Raw genomic sequence first — 18,194 nt, 5'->3', positions numbered from 1 at the left:
CTGGCATGAACAGAAGCCAGACCTAAACTACACATATACGTGTTCACACATACATGCAGCAAGCATTCTCCATTGCAGACCAGGCCAAAATTCAGACTTAGGTACACATGGCCCAGGAAGTTAATTCTAGGCCTAGACTAAAAGTTCACGTAATCATAACTCACTCTAATCTAGTTTCTCAGGGCTACATACACAAATATCCTTTATTTAAAAGTACCAATATTCTAAAATAGTGCATGCAATTGCTTCATTTTCACACTCATCCTCTTGGTCAAAGGAGCACACAACCAATGCTACTTCAGCACATACAAATATCCTTCTACTTTGGCAGAGAACTCAGTTCATTCAAATGAACAAACAAAATACGAAAGCAGCAGCCAGAGCTAGTCCGTTAGCTTTCATTTGCCAGCTTGCATAGTCTCTTAACCCTTGAATAAGGACCAATAGCGTCATCAAAAACAAAGTCCCACAAAACTCGAATCCAGGACTGGTGATGTGGGAGGTTATCATAATATTCTGCTGCAATCTTCTTCACCTGGAAGAAGAAGAGAGAGAATGAACTATTTAGCTACACAGTGTCAGGTGTGCTTCAGCCTTCCTGTTCAGATCTGATAGCACAGCCATAACCTGAAGTTACTTGTTGTTGCTTGTGAGCTTCTGAAGTTCAGCCAAAGAGACATGCTTAAATACATTTAGATACTTCTTAGCAGATTTCTGATGTAAGTTTTGCCTCACAGCATCAGAATTTGAAAGATGATGGATCGCTGCCTTCAGTTAGAGCTATTTTCTCTCATTTGTGAGGTAGTGAGATCTCCACAACCAGATGACTAATCCAGTTTATAAATTACCAAGATTCAACACACTGTATTTGAATCCCTGTTCACCACTTGTAATACTTGTCTGCCGAGGGTTCCAGGTAGGAGAGGATACCAACTGAGAAAATGCCAGACACAACCTTGGCTACACTTAGTTTTCTTTCCTCCATTCTTCTACCATGATACAAATCTGAGAGACGAGTTCCTCCAGCAGCCAGAGGACACGGCAGGGGCAAGCTGTTCTCCTCAGTCTGGTGTCAAAAATGCTGTAAGATTCATCATTAGATCATGCGTCTAATAAAACTTCATCCCTGTTACAAATCCCCAAATCTTAAGACTTGCCATCAGGGAAGCCTTATGCATCACTGGGAGTGGTGCTTGTAGCAGGAGCAAGGCCAGAACCAGAGGACAGAGGTTTCATGCCTGGCAGGTTCAGGGGACTATGAGGATTACCAAGTTATCAGTAGTCCCTGCTCCACCTAGATGCTCTGCTTTTTGAACACACCCAAGAAACAGCAGAGTCTGTTAACTATTATACACTTGCACATAAAGTGCTTGGGCGCAGTTTTATTACAGCTCCACCTCCTAGACAAACAAAGCTCTATTCTAGAGTAGTATGTCTTACAGGACAGGATGACTTCTCCCTTTGAAAACCCTGCAGAATTTTAAAGTCGGCTATGCTGAGCACAGTAAGGACTTCCAGAGAAGAGCAAAAGGATTACACAGAATCATCATCCAGGAGGAGCGTCTCATCAGCATCCAAGGTGTAATGGTGTAATCTTAACACAGCATTTTGACTGTTTGTGAAAAGGTAAGAATCCCAGCAAAAGTTAGATTATAAGGCAGTACCACTCACTGCTAGCTACTTTATTAATCCAGCTTCCTAGCAGACACTTCCCTGTGAGGTAGCTTCCATAACATACAAGTTAAGACCTTTTACCTCTGTACCTCAGCCCCTCTGCACTCCTTGTCCTTGTGGCATGGTAGCACTGTGTTGGAGGTGGAAGATTCAGTTCAGCTCTGATTGTATTCTGCCTTTCACTGAATACCTCTGACTTCCTAATATACCTCTATCCTGCTTTCAAGTGTTGGTCTGTACTTGAAGTGTGGTTCATTTTCAATGGGATTCAGACAATATCAGCATTTCCCCTTAGAGGTATTTGCTAGTGACTGGAAGAAGGGTGATTTCAAGGCACCCATTAAGATCTCTGGAGATGGCAGATTTAGTTCCCTGTGCTCTTTCTGTAACCGCAGCCAGAAATAATTTAATCTGGGTTCTGTATCCTCTCTTTTCCCAGCTAGGTAATCAAAATAGCCAAAGCATGAGAGGGAGGACTATTTAGACAGTAAGCTCCCTTGGCTCCCTCAAATGAAAGCCACTAATGAGGCCTTAGGCAAACACCAAGGGAGTCTTGGATTCCCAGCCCCAAAAGCTTCACTCCAGCTCTAACATGGTCATTCCCTAGCACACTGCTGCTTACGGACCTTCCCTCCTACCTTCATTTTAGAATTTCTGGCTGAATTTTGACTTGCAACAGTAATTCAGCCATCATCTATACTAGCCAAGTTCATATGGCAAGTCTACCACTCCCCTCTTCTCCAGAACCCTGATATATTTCTTGTCCATAGAAACAATGGTCTGAACCAGATAGGTTTTTCTCAACTAGCTACATTGTTCTGCAGAGCTCTTGATCATGTTGGACTCTGACCACTATGGGGGCTTCAGAAAGTCTCTGTATTGCCCCTTGCACATGGAAGTGGAGGAATGGAGATTCACAGTAACAATTTCAGCTCCTAGGAGCAATGCCTCAGGCAGTGGTTGTGCCCGCTGGCACCAAAGGCTGACTGAAAATGACCCCAGTGACAGAGTAGGAAAAAATGGCTGAGAGAAAAGACCAATAAACAGCCTACATTCAACTCAACAGTTTCCGCGCTTTCAGCAAACATGAACCGCAGTATAGTCTGGGCATAGTGCTGAAGAGTTCAGGTGGACACAGCATGCAAGTCTAGAAACTTACTTAAATATAAGCCATACAATATTCTGTCGTCATATTACAGATTTAAAATGGACACCTAGAATACAAGTATTATTTGATAATTAAGATGATTATTCAAAATAGCCATATTCTGGAAGCAGGCAGCCCCATCACGGCTGGCAAGCTGCTTGCCAGCATCAGGCGGTGGAGGAGTTGCTTGTTGACCAAGCGTATCCGTTTAGCACCTTCCTGCAGAGTATGGTGGCAACACATTCTGAATGAGAAGGTCAGTATGGAAACCACCAGAGATGACCAGGGACTTGCACTGGACTGTGTTACCCTAGATCAGCTGCCGGACAGTGACCCACATCTACACAAAGTTGTTCTTTGCTCTGCTTGGCTTTGCACCTTGTGCAGCAAGGCAGGCAGCACTTGTCCTGTTGGCAAGGCCCCTGTGCTCTGGACAGGACAACTGTATGAGATGTACAGAAACAATGGAGAGGAGAAGGTAAACTGCAATAAAATATTTGTGTCAAAGCAATGGGGAAAAGGGAAAAATTAATGAATGCAGTTAGAGGGAGGACTTCTGAAGGCTTTTCTTATGGAAAAGACAATTAAGTTTGTTAGGTGCATGTTCCCACTTTGCTAATACATGGTGGGAAAGAATTTTAAAAGTGGTTTCTCTTTTACAATGGATTTACACACAAGTTTACCAACAAAAGCAGCTCATCTAGTGTAATTTCTTTCAGCATCTCCATTTGTAAAACAAAATTATCTTCTTCTTACCTACCAGAAAATCTGGGGTGGGATGACAGAAACTAAATGCTTTTTAATGCAGATTCCCTCTTAAATACAATATTAAATTGCATCTATTAAGTATGTTTGAGGGTGTAGGAGTCATCCTCCACGTTGCATTCTGGCTGCAGTACAAAATCTGGGGATGGCAATTTCCAGGTAGCAAGTTTTGCAGCCAGATCACAGATCATCTCGAAGATGGCACTGTGACAAAGTATTCCTAAATCCTGCTCCTGACTTCGCCCTTGAGCTCTCCATATTGTATTGGAGATGGTCCATTTGCTTCAATTCCTCCCTCCCTCCCTTCCTCGTTACAGATCTCAACTGTAAGTCTTAACTCATTGCTAGTTTGCAAATGGAAGTTATCATGGAAGGATAACAGGAGATCACAAAGGCTGCAAGAAGCTTATCAGGCACTTGGCAGCTGGTATATTGAGGCTTTTCTTCAAGTAGATCATGGTGGTAAGTAAGAAATCACATCCTGTAGACTGAAACTTTGCTTCTGGTTTTGTGCTTGCAGAGCACAGCAACAAGACCCCCATTGTATCCGATAAGTGCAAAAGTTAAATGCAGCCTAATTTTTCACCATGGTTGTTATAGACCCTTTGTCTTGGAGCTATACAGAAGCTAGAGGTCCTTATGACAAGAAGCTGAAAAAAGCTGTTTAGAATCCTAGAAGGCATATTAGAGAAGTTGCCTCCATAGTCCTTGATGGGGGTCAGCACTCAAGCTAGCCTTCCTGGCCATCACAGGGTTAATGAAATCTGCAATTCAAAACCAGCAAGTCTACCATGTTTTCCAGTCTTGTCTATCTAATAAATCTGGTTTCATACCATGTCTTTTCCTTTTCCCACAAGCTTAATGAATAACTAGTTTGCCTCTGGCAACACTGCAGTTTTTATTGTAGTTTGTAGGACAAGTATTGAGTTCCTCCTTCTCCTGTCCCTTCTGTCCATAAGAATATTCAGTCCTTCAGACAATGAAGAACGGATCTTTTGACTCATTTGGTAAACAATGCAATGTTTTACAGCTATAAGGCTTCATGCAAAGACATCTAGTCCTAAGTCTATAGAGTGTTTTTTCGAGCAGGTTCTTCATTATAATGATAAATTTTGTGGTTTCTTGTGTAATCTCGCATTATACTAGTGGGACAAGTTCTTACTGCACACTCATGTCACTCATCTTTAATATCTATAAGCTTACAGCACAGCCTAACTTTTCCTCTTTCAAATCTGCCACACTCATAGGGTAAAGGTCTTTCAAGTGGCAAACATATTACTCAGAACATTCTGAATGAGACACCTGTAACAAAGGACAAAGCTGAATGTACTTTTCCCATAAGCAAGTGGAAGAGTCAGTTACTTTCCAAGATTAAGATCCAGTTACCTTACCTCCTTCCACCAAAGAAGCAGAGAATTTTTCTTGTCGATTTACAGAAAAGAATGACCAACTTGCTTTAATGGACAAACGATTTTCTACAATAACTGATTTACCAAAGGATTTTCACTTCCTAATAGATTGTCACTTGTGATTGATAGCTCATCAAAGACTCAAGGCTTTCCATGTAGTTCTGTCAGGCAATGACGATTCACAAGCCTGATATCTCCTCCACCAGCAGTGCAAGTCTCAGTTGCCCTAGAGCTAGAAACACATGAACATGAGCCCCTGAAATTCAACTAATACCTCTATCCTCTTTACACAGGAGGGCAGACACTTCCAGCTACTGCACTGCCTCAAGGAATCAGGCTGAACTGTTTGTGGTGTGGGTGGAGAAAAGCTTTTCAGGTCTCCATCAGGTCTGTAGCAACAATCCCAGTAAATTTAATTCGTCACTCACCTCCCTTGTGTAAGACACAGACCTAACCTCTTTTTCTTCTATTTACATTTCCAGTAACCAAAGTATCTAAGCTTATCTAACAAGTTTGAACATTTGATACTAAAACTAAGCTCATGCTCTTTCCAGCTGAGCTATCAGGAGTATCAGCAATGCAGTGCCTGACAGAAGAACTTCACGTGAGCGTGGGCTGCTTTACCAGCTGCTCTGAGCTTCACCAGGTACAGGCAGCTTCTCCAGCACAGACCTCCAGCAGTAAAGGAGGTGTGTTGAAACAGAACTGCAGGCTATATAGAGGCTCCCTACACTTTTTCTGCACCACCAGAAAATCTCCTTTTGTTTTGAATCTCCTCTCAGACAGTGTTTCTGCAATGAAGAACAGTAACGCATAAAGCTAGATTTGTCTGGATATACCACCATAAAAGTTGTACACGTTATGCAGTAGTGGGGAGGTCACAGCTCCTGCACCTCAGACTCCTTCATCTCATGAGGATGTTGCAGCAGTAGCCCCCAGCTTTGCATTCAACCAGAGACAGAAGGTGTTTCCTTCCTACTGTGCCAGAGGATTTGTATGTAGGAGTAACACTTCGAAGTCACGTACCGCTGCTGCTGTGAGCACCTGCTGAGGAACCCTTGTATTAAAACATACCTAGAAGGAGACTGAAAACCATTCCTAAACACCTGGGCTTTGAAAATTTGATTCCCACAACTGATAAAACATAAATAAGAAGGGGCATGACTTTCAAAAGAGGAAAGCCACTTTCCCAGTGACAGATCAGGCATCCTCAGTTTCTGCGGGTGGGGCAGCAGAGCTAAAACAAGCCCTGCAGAACGGGGCTTTATTTTCTAGTGCTCTTTGTGTCAGGCTGGAACATGCCCCATACTTACATCATCTCAAAACCAGAAAGACTTTTGTTTGATGTTAATCAAGCAATATAGGTAGCAGATTGATCATTAGACAAATTTCAAGTAGTAATTGCCATCTGCCTCACTTTAGATGGGCCATTAAAATTTCAAAGAGACGAAACATGGTGGCTGAGGGAAGGAAATGGAGAAATTTAGAGTATTTTTGGAGGTTTTTATCATGCAAAAAGTGTTCCTTAAACCTTCTGAGGCTCAGATATTCTTGTTTCCATCAAATAAACTAAATATTACAGCAGTTTGGCAGCCATTTCTCACAATCTGCTGCTTAAAATGAAAGAATTAGAAACAAATCCAAAAAGCTTTATTATTTTTTTTCTTTTAAGAAATATCCCATTGCTATGATTTTGAGTGATTTCTTTGAGATAGTTTAGTAGCTTGTATAAAAATCCAATTCACTCATGCTCATGCCATACTTACCATTGGCAGTCTGCATCCAGGAATGCTGGGGAAGTCATGGTGCTCCATGTGGTAGCCTACATTAAAGGTGAGCCAGTTCAGAGGTCCGTAATAAGAGTATGTCTCATACCCTTTTAAGAACATGTAGTGTTCTGCTATGAAATGCCCAGAGATGGGATGTAAACCCATGCAAAGAATTGTACCTGCTATTAAGTAAATAATAGGTTTGAGCCCCCAAAGGTAGTAAATGATAAGGTCTATAGAAAACTGGACGAGAGCATTAAAAATTTCCATCTGTGTAATTGTTTTGGGGTTCACATACAGTGGTCTCAGGCTGTAGAACAGAGGCTGGAGGAAAAGCCAAAGCAGTTTCCGAAGCGGCGTACTGAAGAACCAGCCTTCAAAGTCTGTGGGAATGTCCACATCCAGGCCGTCCCCACCAAGGTACCGATGATGGTCAATGTGGTATTTCTTGAAGGAGGCAGAATAAGGGATGCCAACCGGCAAGTTGGCAAAGACTGCAAACCATCGATTCCACCTGGCCTGCTTGTTCCCAAAGGCGACATTGTGCGAAATATCATGGATGGCCAGGGTCAGCGAATGATTGATGCAACCCCCAAAAGCATAAGCCCAGAAGAAAATCCATTTCCAAGACAAATCTTTCACCAGGTAGCATGCTAGAAACTGTATGAAAACCATTCCAGATACAATCCACTTTAAAAGTGGATCTGGTCCCATCAGGGTCTTGATCTCGGGATACTTTGCTAAAGGGAAAAATGCACAGAAAAAATCTTGTTAGGTCACAGTTAGGTAAACATAATCACCACTGGGACTCTCTATTTTTACCACACTCTGTTTGAGGCCCTACTTTTATAAAATGGAAACTCCAAAGTTGGGCTGCCACTACAGTGAAAGCTTTATTAACGTATGGGCTCCATTCCCACTTCTATCATCATGTCCAATTGTAATTGATTTTTATATATATAGGCATATAAACATAGCAAAAAATAAATTACCCTGATGACCCATATGTGACATTGCGTGCCTTCACAACTCTCTGTATTCCTTCACAGCAATAAGTATTAGTATGCCAAAACCCATCGGATTAAAACTCTGAAGGACTTTCTGTCAATTTTTCAATTTCCTTTTCTATTTTGCCCAGTCCAGATGCTACTTTCCACAAAAGGGATACAGCTGCCTTCTTTGTAGCCCTTTTCATACTGTTGCTTCAGGGTATGCTAGCAGGGGAAGAGAGTTGAGCGACAGGCTCACCAGGTTTTGCCCTGTGGTTGGACGACAAATTTAGCACTAAAAAAAAAAAATTCCCAAGTATTCGAGTGTTCACCAATAGTGACAACACATACAACTCTTTGCACATGGTAACAGAACAAGAAAGTCAATGATACTATCAGGAATTTGAAAGACACAGAAATTTTTGCCCTGTTCCCATTCACTAGCCTGTTCCCAAGTCATATAACAGGAACAGGCATGTAAGTCACATAAATAATCACGCAACAGCTTCATGCAGCCTCACAAATACTGCAACACAGCATCAGAGAGATCTGGGCCAGACTTGCCAGCTCTGACTTGTGTCAGGACAGTACCAGCTTACTGATCTTTGGTTCTACTGGCCATTCATTTGTCCTTTCAAGAAAAAGAAAATACACAGAAATACAGCTTATCTTCCAGGCGCTGTTCATTGCTTCAGGTCTCTTCTTTACAAACCCACACTTCACTTCCAGTATTAACTTGCACATTAATTTTTCCACTATTTTATGGCTTTTACCCACCCCCTGGCCTGCCTCCTTCAACTCATACTCTGCATTTCTCAATAATTACAGCTTACTCAGATAAGACCGGAGGACAAGTCACTCATTCTGAATCCTGAGGTTACACAGTGTGTCCCTGTAACTTTGACAGGCCCATTTTACGAACAGAAAAGTAAATATCATCTGACCGTCACTATATGACACCAGTGCAATGAAATCAGATTACAACAGTTTGCATCTGTGCAGCTGTATATACTATAAACAAATGCTGGAAACAATACACATAACTTCATATGACCTTGCAAGTAGTGGCAGGTACTGAGTGCAGGACACTGAGAAGCTTTTTTTATAGTGAACCCTGAGAAGTTTGCAGCAATTCAGAGAGATGAAGTACTAAAGGAAGCAGGTTGATCTGGTCGTGCTATGCAACCATTCAAACAACTTTTGACCTGTTGACCAATTTCAGCCCATCTTGACACAGGTTAGAGACAGTAAAGATTAGACAAATGTCATGGAAGACACTGAGAAAAGATATATTCTCAATTCTTCTCCTTGTGAGGACAACTGGGCAAAAATCACAATTTGTAGTATTCAGGTAACGGAGAGGTTTTCTAAGAGTGGGAAAGCTCTAGTAAAAGTTCAGATCTTTCTAAAGTCAGTCAGACTTTTAAAATAAAAATCTCTGGAAAGCCCAGCAGTTTTTATTTTGCTTTTTTGTTTTTGTCCTTGTTTTTGCAGGCTTTTTAATTAGTTTTCATGTTAGAAATGGAAACATGCTAGAAATAGTTCTCTGGTACCTAAGCAGGTATGAAAATTTTACACAAAGTGCTGGGATATCTACTCTAAAGGATAACTTCGTATAATAACCTGGTCAGAATATCTGTTACAGACATACAATTTTACATAGCTTAATGTCCTGATTAGCAGCATTTGTCCAAAACCCAGAAAACCCTTTAATAAATCAAGCCACCTCAAATTTTCAGTCATGCAGTTGGTAGGAATAAGTTACAGAAGTCAGCAGAAGAGATGAAGAGATGAAGAGCAATCAAATCTGTTCATCAGCCTGGTCAAATTCAGGCCACTTTGACCAGAAAAAGTTTTAATGGGAAGGAAAAATGACTAAGCAATGTTTTACATTGTAGTCTGAGAACCTATTTATGTTGTCACTTTGGACCTATTTCTTATTGGAGGACTGCAGATTACATTTAAAAGATTTTAGAGTAGTAACTGCCAACTGGCAGCGACAGTATCCACAAGCGGCAATGCAGGTAGGGTTCGTTTATTGCAGGTGACAGCTACTAAGTAACTTGCTAGGGTTTAATATTAAATTCAACATATGATTAAGTCCTCTCCAACAGTAAATTTTTGCATACTAGTTAAACCACAATACTGTGTCTGTTTATCATTAATACTAATAAACCCTTCCCATTTCCATGGCATAGAGAAACCCCAGGCCGACAAGTGGGTTCACTGCCTGCCAGAGCGGTTTTGGTTCAGGAGCACTCCACGTGCAAAATGTTGAAAGCTGACTCTTTCAAAACTTAAGGCCAAGCACTCTTCAGTGAGACACATTTAATCTCAGATTAAGTGATCCTGATGGCTGCAGTTTGTATGTAACGTGCTGACACAACGTTGTCTCTCATTTCTCCTTCATGTTCATACCTTGTATTTAGCTGAAGCAGTCCGAGTAAAGCAAGATAGAGCACTTAGATTTGGAAAACCTGGGCAACTCTGTAAAGCTGCTGTGACAAGTGTCTGGGGGTGATCAGCTGGGTTGTGCAAACCAGGGCTGTGCAAACCACCTGTCAGCCATCTGCACATCCCAAAGGCAAGAGAGAATCAGAGACAGGGCTACTGCGCAGTGCTGAACTGGGAGCCATAAAGGACTATGAGACTTGCGGCAGCCACACAATAAAGACCACCTTCATTTCCTACACGTTGCACTTCGAGAAGTAAGCAGACACCTGTTCCACTCTTGAGACTGCTAGAGTTACACGTAACAGGGCATCTGAGCAGAGATTTTCACCATGCTACTCTTTCCTGAAGCACTTCTGTTTTCACAGAATCATAGAACGTCCTGAGTTGGAAGGGACCCACAAGGATCATCGAGTCCAACTCCTGTCCCTGCATGTGACAACCCCACAGTTCACACCACGTGTCTGAGGGCGTTGTCCAGTCTCTTCTTGAACATTGTCAGGCTTGGGGCTGTGACACCTCCCTGGTCTTCCTGAGCACTTTTCCATTATAAAAATGATCAACTTCTGTACAGCCAGAGTCCATTACTTCCCAACAAGCACTGGGCCAGGGCTAATACATGACAATGGCCATAAAATGTAATCTACAGTGAGCTTTGTGGGAGCTATCCACAAACACAGAGGTGGTGGAGGTTTAAAGGAGTGGCAACCCTACCCACATTGGTGAGAAGCTAGTAGTAACAAGAGAAGAAATTTAATTTAATCTTCCTTTATTTTGACCACAAGTGCAGCATACAGGTATAGTCATACTATTCAGTATGAGACTTTTAGAAGACCTGTTAAAGAGAAGAGGAAGAAAAAAAAAAATCTCTGCCGTGCTGCTGTCCTGGACTATGTTCTATCAACTATGTGTCCCTGCCAGAACAAATAAGAGACACCAGGCACAGGATGTTAGCTTTACTAACCCGTGCCCTATGCCGGGGCTGGTATTTGTACCAAAAAATACACACACACACAAAAAGCCAGTTTGCTGACATGATAGTGTTTTGCTTTTTAGCAACTCAGCTCATGAATGTGCTCATGAACAGCACGGCACATTTGAGTTGTATTTAACTCAAAGTGTATGCAAACCAGGACACAACACAGGTGGGACACACAGAGAGGAAAGCACACATGACAACAGCTTCTGGCTTTGTAGAGTCTCCCACCCCTCCAGTACGCAAAGTAATAAAAAGCCTTTCTGGTCCAACTAATTACACTGAAGTTTATATATCCACTGTGCAAGGACAAGGGTCTTAGTTTTGCATTTGCCACCCACAAGCTCCTAAACTGCCTCGTGTTGGCCAGGCCAAGAAAGCTGGGTCACAGAGTGCTCACCAGAGGCAAAGCACCACAGTGGTGCCAGGTTGCTGGTGTTGACAGAGATGGATGGTGTCAGCACATCACTAGGGCAGCAGCTGTGACCTGTTTGTTTATGCTTGTATATTAGCTGGTTGGGAGTAAAGTGATGGAGGAATGCTAGGAAAAAGGGTCCCAATTCTCTTGGAAATGAAAACCTGCAAGATGGAGTAAGCTGAAGCCTTCATAATAAATTTAATAAACTTAATAAGTTTTCAGCAGAAGACAAGAAGTGCCTAAAACAGTGACTTTCTGCTCATGTGATTTACTTTATAGGTGATTCTCATAGGGAACTGGCATGAGCACTGATAGGAGCTATCTTGAATGCGCTCATCAGAGAACATGCATATCAGTGGCAGACCTGTGCCCACGTACTGCAGCATAAAGGGGAAACAGACTCATGGTTTCTTTGCCAGAAGGATATGTAATTCAGGGCTTTGATTTAAGCTAAGGAGATATGCATCTTGCACATTTCAGTAGGCACGGTTTATGAGAATTTTCATAAATATGAGGTTTAAATAGGCAACAGCAGAGTCAGCTGTAGGAAATAGCAGACTAGTCTCTACATAAGTGAGCAAAGCTGAAAGCTATTATGCTCAAATTGACTAAATGCTAAAATAAAATGGATTTTGACTTGTTTGTTTGTTTTACTAACCCCCATAAGCTAACATCTGAGTCTTTCTACAGGATAAAGCACATATAAATCTTTACTCCTAAATAACTTGCTAAAGAACCAATTATGTGCTTATTAATTATTCTTGGATGTTAGATCATGTTCAGATGCTCCTAACCTACCCTGAGAAACACTGATTCAGCCTTCATCCTCAGCAGCAAATAAGGGCTTCCCTAAGGATCCTGTGAGGCAAGACATTTTCAGACCAACCTACAGTAGTTTTATGAGATTAGATCCAACCCACAGCGCAAATAAGATTTCATTCTTTCCATGCCACAACATATTGCTTGTTGCTCGCATTTGGAAAACTGCAGGTGAAATGACCATTCATTGTGTGCTTATGGTGTTACCAGCATCTGAACGATTTTTTCATCTTCTCTCAAGACCAAAAAGAACACCAACACTTCCCACTGTGCAAGACCATAATTCTGCAAGTGTTTTTAATACAAGAGACTCCTATTGCCACTAAAAAGAAGTAGTATAGAAATTCTAATTCTACTAGAAGTAGATATCTCCTCTCCCAGTCACTTTTTCTCCCTCCAATAGCATTCATGTAACTACACAGCAAGGCTAAGAAGATCCAGACAAAACAAACAAACAAACAAAAACAAACAAACAAACAACAACAACAACAAAACACGACCAAAAAAAACAACCAAACCACAAACCACCTTTCTTTTATCAGGTTAGTTTTTAGCCAGGTCTTTTCGTAACACAGCTCCCTGCAGCATTACACAAATCTCAGTCCTGAGACAAGACAGTAACAGGCTTTTCACAAACAAGAGTGTGAGAGAATAGCAATGAAACAATTCAATTTCATAAACTGAAAAGCATGAATAACGTGATCAGGAACATGAATAACGTGATTGGGGTCAAAGTCCCAGCCTGGCAAGAGATCTCCACTGTAACTTAGATGCAGTTGGCACCTAGACAGTTCCAAGCACAAGCTACATTTGAATACATAGAGTGTAAGACGAAGATACTACAAAGAGACAACGGAAAAAGTATCACCTCTCCCTTGAGCAAAATGTTGTTCTATTTGCTGGTATAATTATATCTGTTAGGAATCACACCCTTAGTTGCTCCATCTAGTGCAATAGTGTCTTGCCATAAGGCAGCTTTCAGGCAGCCCAGCTGATACACACAGCTCATAGCTCTGCTGCTCAACTGGAACAGTCTGCCTAGAGAAACTGTGGATGTCCCAGCCCTGGAAGCATTCAAGGTCAGGCTGGATGGGGCTTTGAGCAACCTGAGCTAGTGAAAGATGTCCCTGCCCACTGTAGGGAAATTGGACTCACAGAGTTCTCATTCAGATGTATTGTCACTGATTAAAAAAGTCCTGCAGATACCGGGGCTACTAACTCTCAAGTCAGGACATACAACTTTGTGGCAGATCATTATTATCTCTCAGTTGCTCTATAGAAACATACTGGGACAACAGCTCAAGGAAACACCACTTACGTAGAAGCAGCCTTATATGCTTGTCACTTTGACCATATTATTTTCCTAATGGATAATTTCAGTTTGCATTATAAGCCAAGTAGCCATGCCTGAGAGAGACCAACATTTCAAAAAGCTGCACCCTAAACAGAAAACAATCAAGTTTCAGTGCTTAGCAACTAAATCATTAACCTATTGGGAGGAAAATACTTCCATTACCAGCATAGAATGCTTCTGTCCCCAAGGCATTGCTATATACAAAAATGTCAAAATACATGGATATTTACAGATTTTTTTCATATGTATATAAGATTCTTATAGTGCACTCCAGCTCAATAGACACTAGACACTTTGACAGGTACATACTCTAGATAACAGGGTTCTGTTGACCCTCAGGCTTTGAATAAGACAGTGATAATCATTATACCAGTATCATATGGGATATCATGATAGTTTCAATAACTTTCGGTAACATTTTGGTATTCATGACACCAGTTGCATGATCCATTCCGCCCCATCACACAGACACAGATTATTCTGCCTGTGTCCCCCATGTCTCTCTTTCCATGTCATATTTCTCCATCCCCTTCCTGCTGCTCCCACAGCTGGGGCAGGGGGAGCAGCAGGGAAGGAGAAGGACTTTGATTCCATTTCCTCATTGGGAAGCCAAAGAAAGTGGGAGCAAAACCTCTGCAAGTACGTAGTCGAAAGGTCCTACAAAGAGAATTTTCTGTAGCAAGGGTAAGGCAGTTCAACCACTCCAGCACCTCTTTACAATACCACTTCATCAGTTTGTAGTTCCCACTCTATAGCAACATCAGGAAAGCAAAAGATTAGCAGAGACCCACCATACACACTTCTACCCATAGCTCACCAAAACATAGTCCCCTTGACTGAAAGGATGAGTAGCATGACACCAAGAAGGATTATTTTAGTTGACATTATTTGACTCTCTATCATGATGACATAGTAAAATAATTATTATCTTCCTGGATATAATGCAAATCTGGACCAGGATATTCCGCCACCACAACTATACCAGAAATGTTTTTGTAATTTAGATTAATCCTGGGTTAATATATGAGACTGTGGAGGAGTTAAGAAACTACAATTAATTATCATAGACCTTGTGCAGCAGCTCAGCCACAAGCTCCAGTGCCTTCCTTTATAAAAGTTCTTTAAAGACTTTATCCTAATCATTATACTCATTAGAAAAATAGATATAGAAGTGAATAAATAAATAAACAACAATAACCCAAAGAAAAACAGGAAAAAAATCAAAATTTTCTTTGTTAATAAAATGTTGAAAAGATTTTTCAGGAGATACACAACAATATTCTGCAACAATTCTAAATTATTAGTTCTTCTCAGAAACTATCTTCAGAAAAGCCCAAACCCTCAAACCAAAAGTGAATACCTCCCAACCCAACACACTCATGTACACAGTTAAATGCTGCCTGTACAACATGAAAATACGAGAGTGTACCTTGTCCCTGACAAGCAGCAGGGACTTTCTGTCGGTCTCTAGCAAACACTCACCCGCATCCTCATTTATTTTATTGCACTATCAAGACACTGGGAAAACTGGCCTGCAGGAGGGTTCCCAGCCACCCCCTCGCTCAGACTCGCCAGCGCTGCCGCCCACCGCGGCCCCCGCGGCAGCCGCCGCCGGCCCGGGGCGAGATGCGGGACGCGCGGACACTGGACGCGGACCCGCTGCAGGTGCGGCTGATCGCCCGGCCGTGTCACCCCGCACCGCCAGCTCTGCCGCCCGGGAACCCAGCTCGGTGGGGCAGGTCGCCGCTCACCCCCGCCGTCCCTCTACGCTGTCCCCACAAGGCGAGGCGCCGTCGGGAGAGTTTGGGAGAGCAGCGACCCCGGGGGAACACATCCCTCTAAGCCCCTCGGGCTGCAGCCCCTGCTGTCCGCAGCCCGGCCAGTGTTCCGAGCCGTTCCCAGCCCCGGCAGCGGCGGACCCGGCACGGAACCGCCGCTCCACCCGCCCCCTCCCCGTCCAGGGGCGCAACGCAGCCCGGCTGCCGGCCACGACGGCTGCCGAGCCCCGCCGCCTACCCAGGATCTCCTTCCTGCGCTGCGTGTGGGGCTGCTCCGTGTAGACCCACTCGAAGTCCTCGCGGGTGACACGGTTACCCATGGCTGCAACCGCGCTCCCCGCCGCTCCGCGCTGCCCTTATAGCTCCGCGCCCGGCGGAGGGGCGGCTCCTCCCGCCTTCTGCCTCCGCCCGCCTCCCGCCTCGCCTCCGGCGGGCACCGGCGCTGCGCCCCGACGGCGGCGGCCGCGGGGAGAAGCTGCGCGGCTGCGCTCGGGTGTGCGGGGGCTGGGGGAGCTGCACAGCGGCTGTGCAAGGAGCGGCCGAGGGAGGGAGGGTGCCTGAAAGCTGGCTCTGGGAGCAGGAGATGGGCGTCCAGGGTTCACGTTGCTGGAGGAGCCTCGAAGGTGTGCGGAGTGGGCGGGGGTTTGCGGGGCAGCATCGTGCTGACACCACCGGGGCTCAGCGCAGCCGCCACAGCCATCCCCTCCTGGGACGGCCTCAGAGCGCAGGAGGATCACCACCACTTGCAGGCAGGTCTCCAGGCACTCCAGGCGAGGATTTTGTAAAGCAAGCGTAGTCCAAACGGCAAAAATCAGTGCCACAGCCCTAAGCAGAACGTGACTTTGGGCAGAGCCCAGTCATGTGAGTTCCTCCCAGGGGTGGGAGACCTGGGACGGTGCAAAGAAGACAAACACCTGACACATATTTCCTTGGCACTCTGACAAATCCTGTGTGAGCTGTCCCAGCAGCATCCAGCCTTTGGCTGGATCATGCTTCACTCCTGAGACTCTGCGGCCCATTTCCCAGGTCCAGTACCACCTCCACTGAAGTAATAAGAATTCACACTGCTCCCTTGTTAATGAAGCCAGGCAGAGGACCTGCTAACCTAAAAACTAAGGTAACCTTGCTAACCTCTCTAGTCGCTCTGATTCACAGGGAGAAGGGTTATACGTGTTACAGGGTGATGTTTCTCCACACGCACAACCCAAAATTAAAGTGCTGCTCTTATTCCCACTATGCTCTTTTGCAAGCCCATACCTGACCCACTGCCCATCTTCAGGGTTGACTATCCCTGTCATTACTCTTTCCACTGACAACATCCCATTTGGATCAGCTCCACAGTCAGAAGACAATTCTGTCTCATGCTGTTTCAATATGAATTTCTCTAGCTTCTTCCATACTTTCTTATCCTTAAAAATGCCTATCACAGCTGGAAGTTAAATGGGACAAAAAAGCATCCTTGCAAATGTGAAATGTAAATATTTTTCAGCAATAATTTTTGCCTGCTAACATTGGTAACACTATTGCCTCTTACTTTAGTCTTGTTTAACTATTTCGAACTTCTTAGTAGCACAATTGCACGAAACAATACAGGTTTTAAAAAAATTAAAAACAAACACACAAACACCCCCCCCCAAAAAAACCCCAACTAACACAAACAAACAAAAAACCAAACCAGAACAACCCACAAAACCAAAAGTCTACCACATGACTGCTAGAATGTTTTAGAAGGCATTTTTGATTTTTGTTTTTTTCCCCTGATGTGGTCTAATTTTAAACCTTTGAATGCTTAAAGGTCCAAAGCAAGTTGAAAGAAGGAGCGTGGTGTAGCCTTTGCATGTATGGTGCAGCTTTGCCCAGAGCAGGAGTTTAATCACTTTGCTTTTCCAGGTCAGCTCTCTGTAAGTACCATGGTTTCTTCACCATTGCTCCTACACAAGGTTGGTGTTCTCCCATGAAGTTACAGGGCCCAATCCAGTTAATGGACTATTAATCCAAATTAAGGTTATTACATATTTCTGTAAGGAATGAATTGTTCAGAGACCAGATGCATCAGTATCTCAGCCTAAACCTTCAACTGGCTCCAATGTTTTGGCTTGTTGACAGGGTCGGTGGAGAGGCCAAAGACGGCCCGAACATGATGACACCATCCTGCTCAGAAGTGAGCAAGGTGACTAAGAAAGCAAATCAGTGGGATGGTACATGCAGTTGCAAATAAAACAGATATTACCTCATCCCCAGAAGTTCATCCAATAGGCTAGTGCTATTGCACATGGTAAGTTACACATGGAAAATTAAGTATCTCCTTTGCGAGCAATGGCATTGTCTTCATGTAGCTTATTATTATAGGCTCAACCCTACAACATGAGAAAAACAAAAAGCTTTTGTGTCTCCAGTGAGCTGGCATCTCTCTTTGAGGATAGAATTTCACACTTTATATTTCTATAATAAACCAAACAAATTATACTAATTTAAGGGTAATTGTGGATGTCAGACAAACAAGAAATGCCAGCTTTAGACTGTCTTCTAGAATTGGCAGAAGAATAATCCAGCTCTGGCCATTTGGCACCTCTAGTTTTATAGCATCCCTTGTAAAGTGCAAACAGGCTTCCAATCATTCACCAAGGAAGAGGAGATTTTAATGT

At 43.3% G+C, this 18,194-nt stretch overlaps 1 protein-coding gene across 1 annotated transcript; it reads right to left on the bottom strand.

Moving 5' to 3' along the window:
• Positions 1 to 391: 391 nt before the first annotated feature.
• On the bottom strand, positions 392 to 15,869 carry DEGS2 (delta 4-desaturase, sphingolipid 2). Its single transcript, XM_065636627.1, has 3 exons — positions 15,788 to 15,869; positions 6,762 to 7,504; positions 392 to 535 (listed from the first exon to the last, which is right to left on the bottom strand). The coding sequence occupies exons 1-3, from the start codon at positions 15,867 to 15,869 to the stop codon at positions 392 to 394; spliced, it is 969 nt and encodes a 322-aa protein (XP_065492699.1).
• Positions 15,870 to 18,194: the final 2,325 nt, after the last annotated feature.

The sequence above is a fragment of the Caloenas nicobarica genome, chromosome 5, assembly GCF_036013445.1.
Source record: "Caloenas nicobarica isolate bCalNic1 chromosome 5, bCalNic1.hap1, whole genome shotgun sequence".
NCBI lineage: Eukaryota > Metazoa > Chordata > Aves > Columbiformes > Columbidae > Caloenas > Caloenas nicobarica.
The sequence above is the reverse complement of the archived record's forward strand: the minus strand, read 5'-3'. Positions and strand labels throughout refer to the sequence as shown.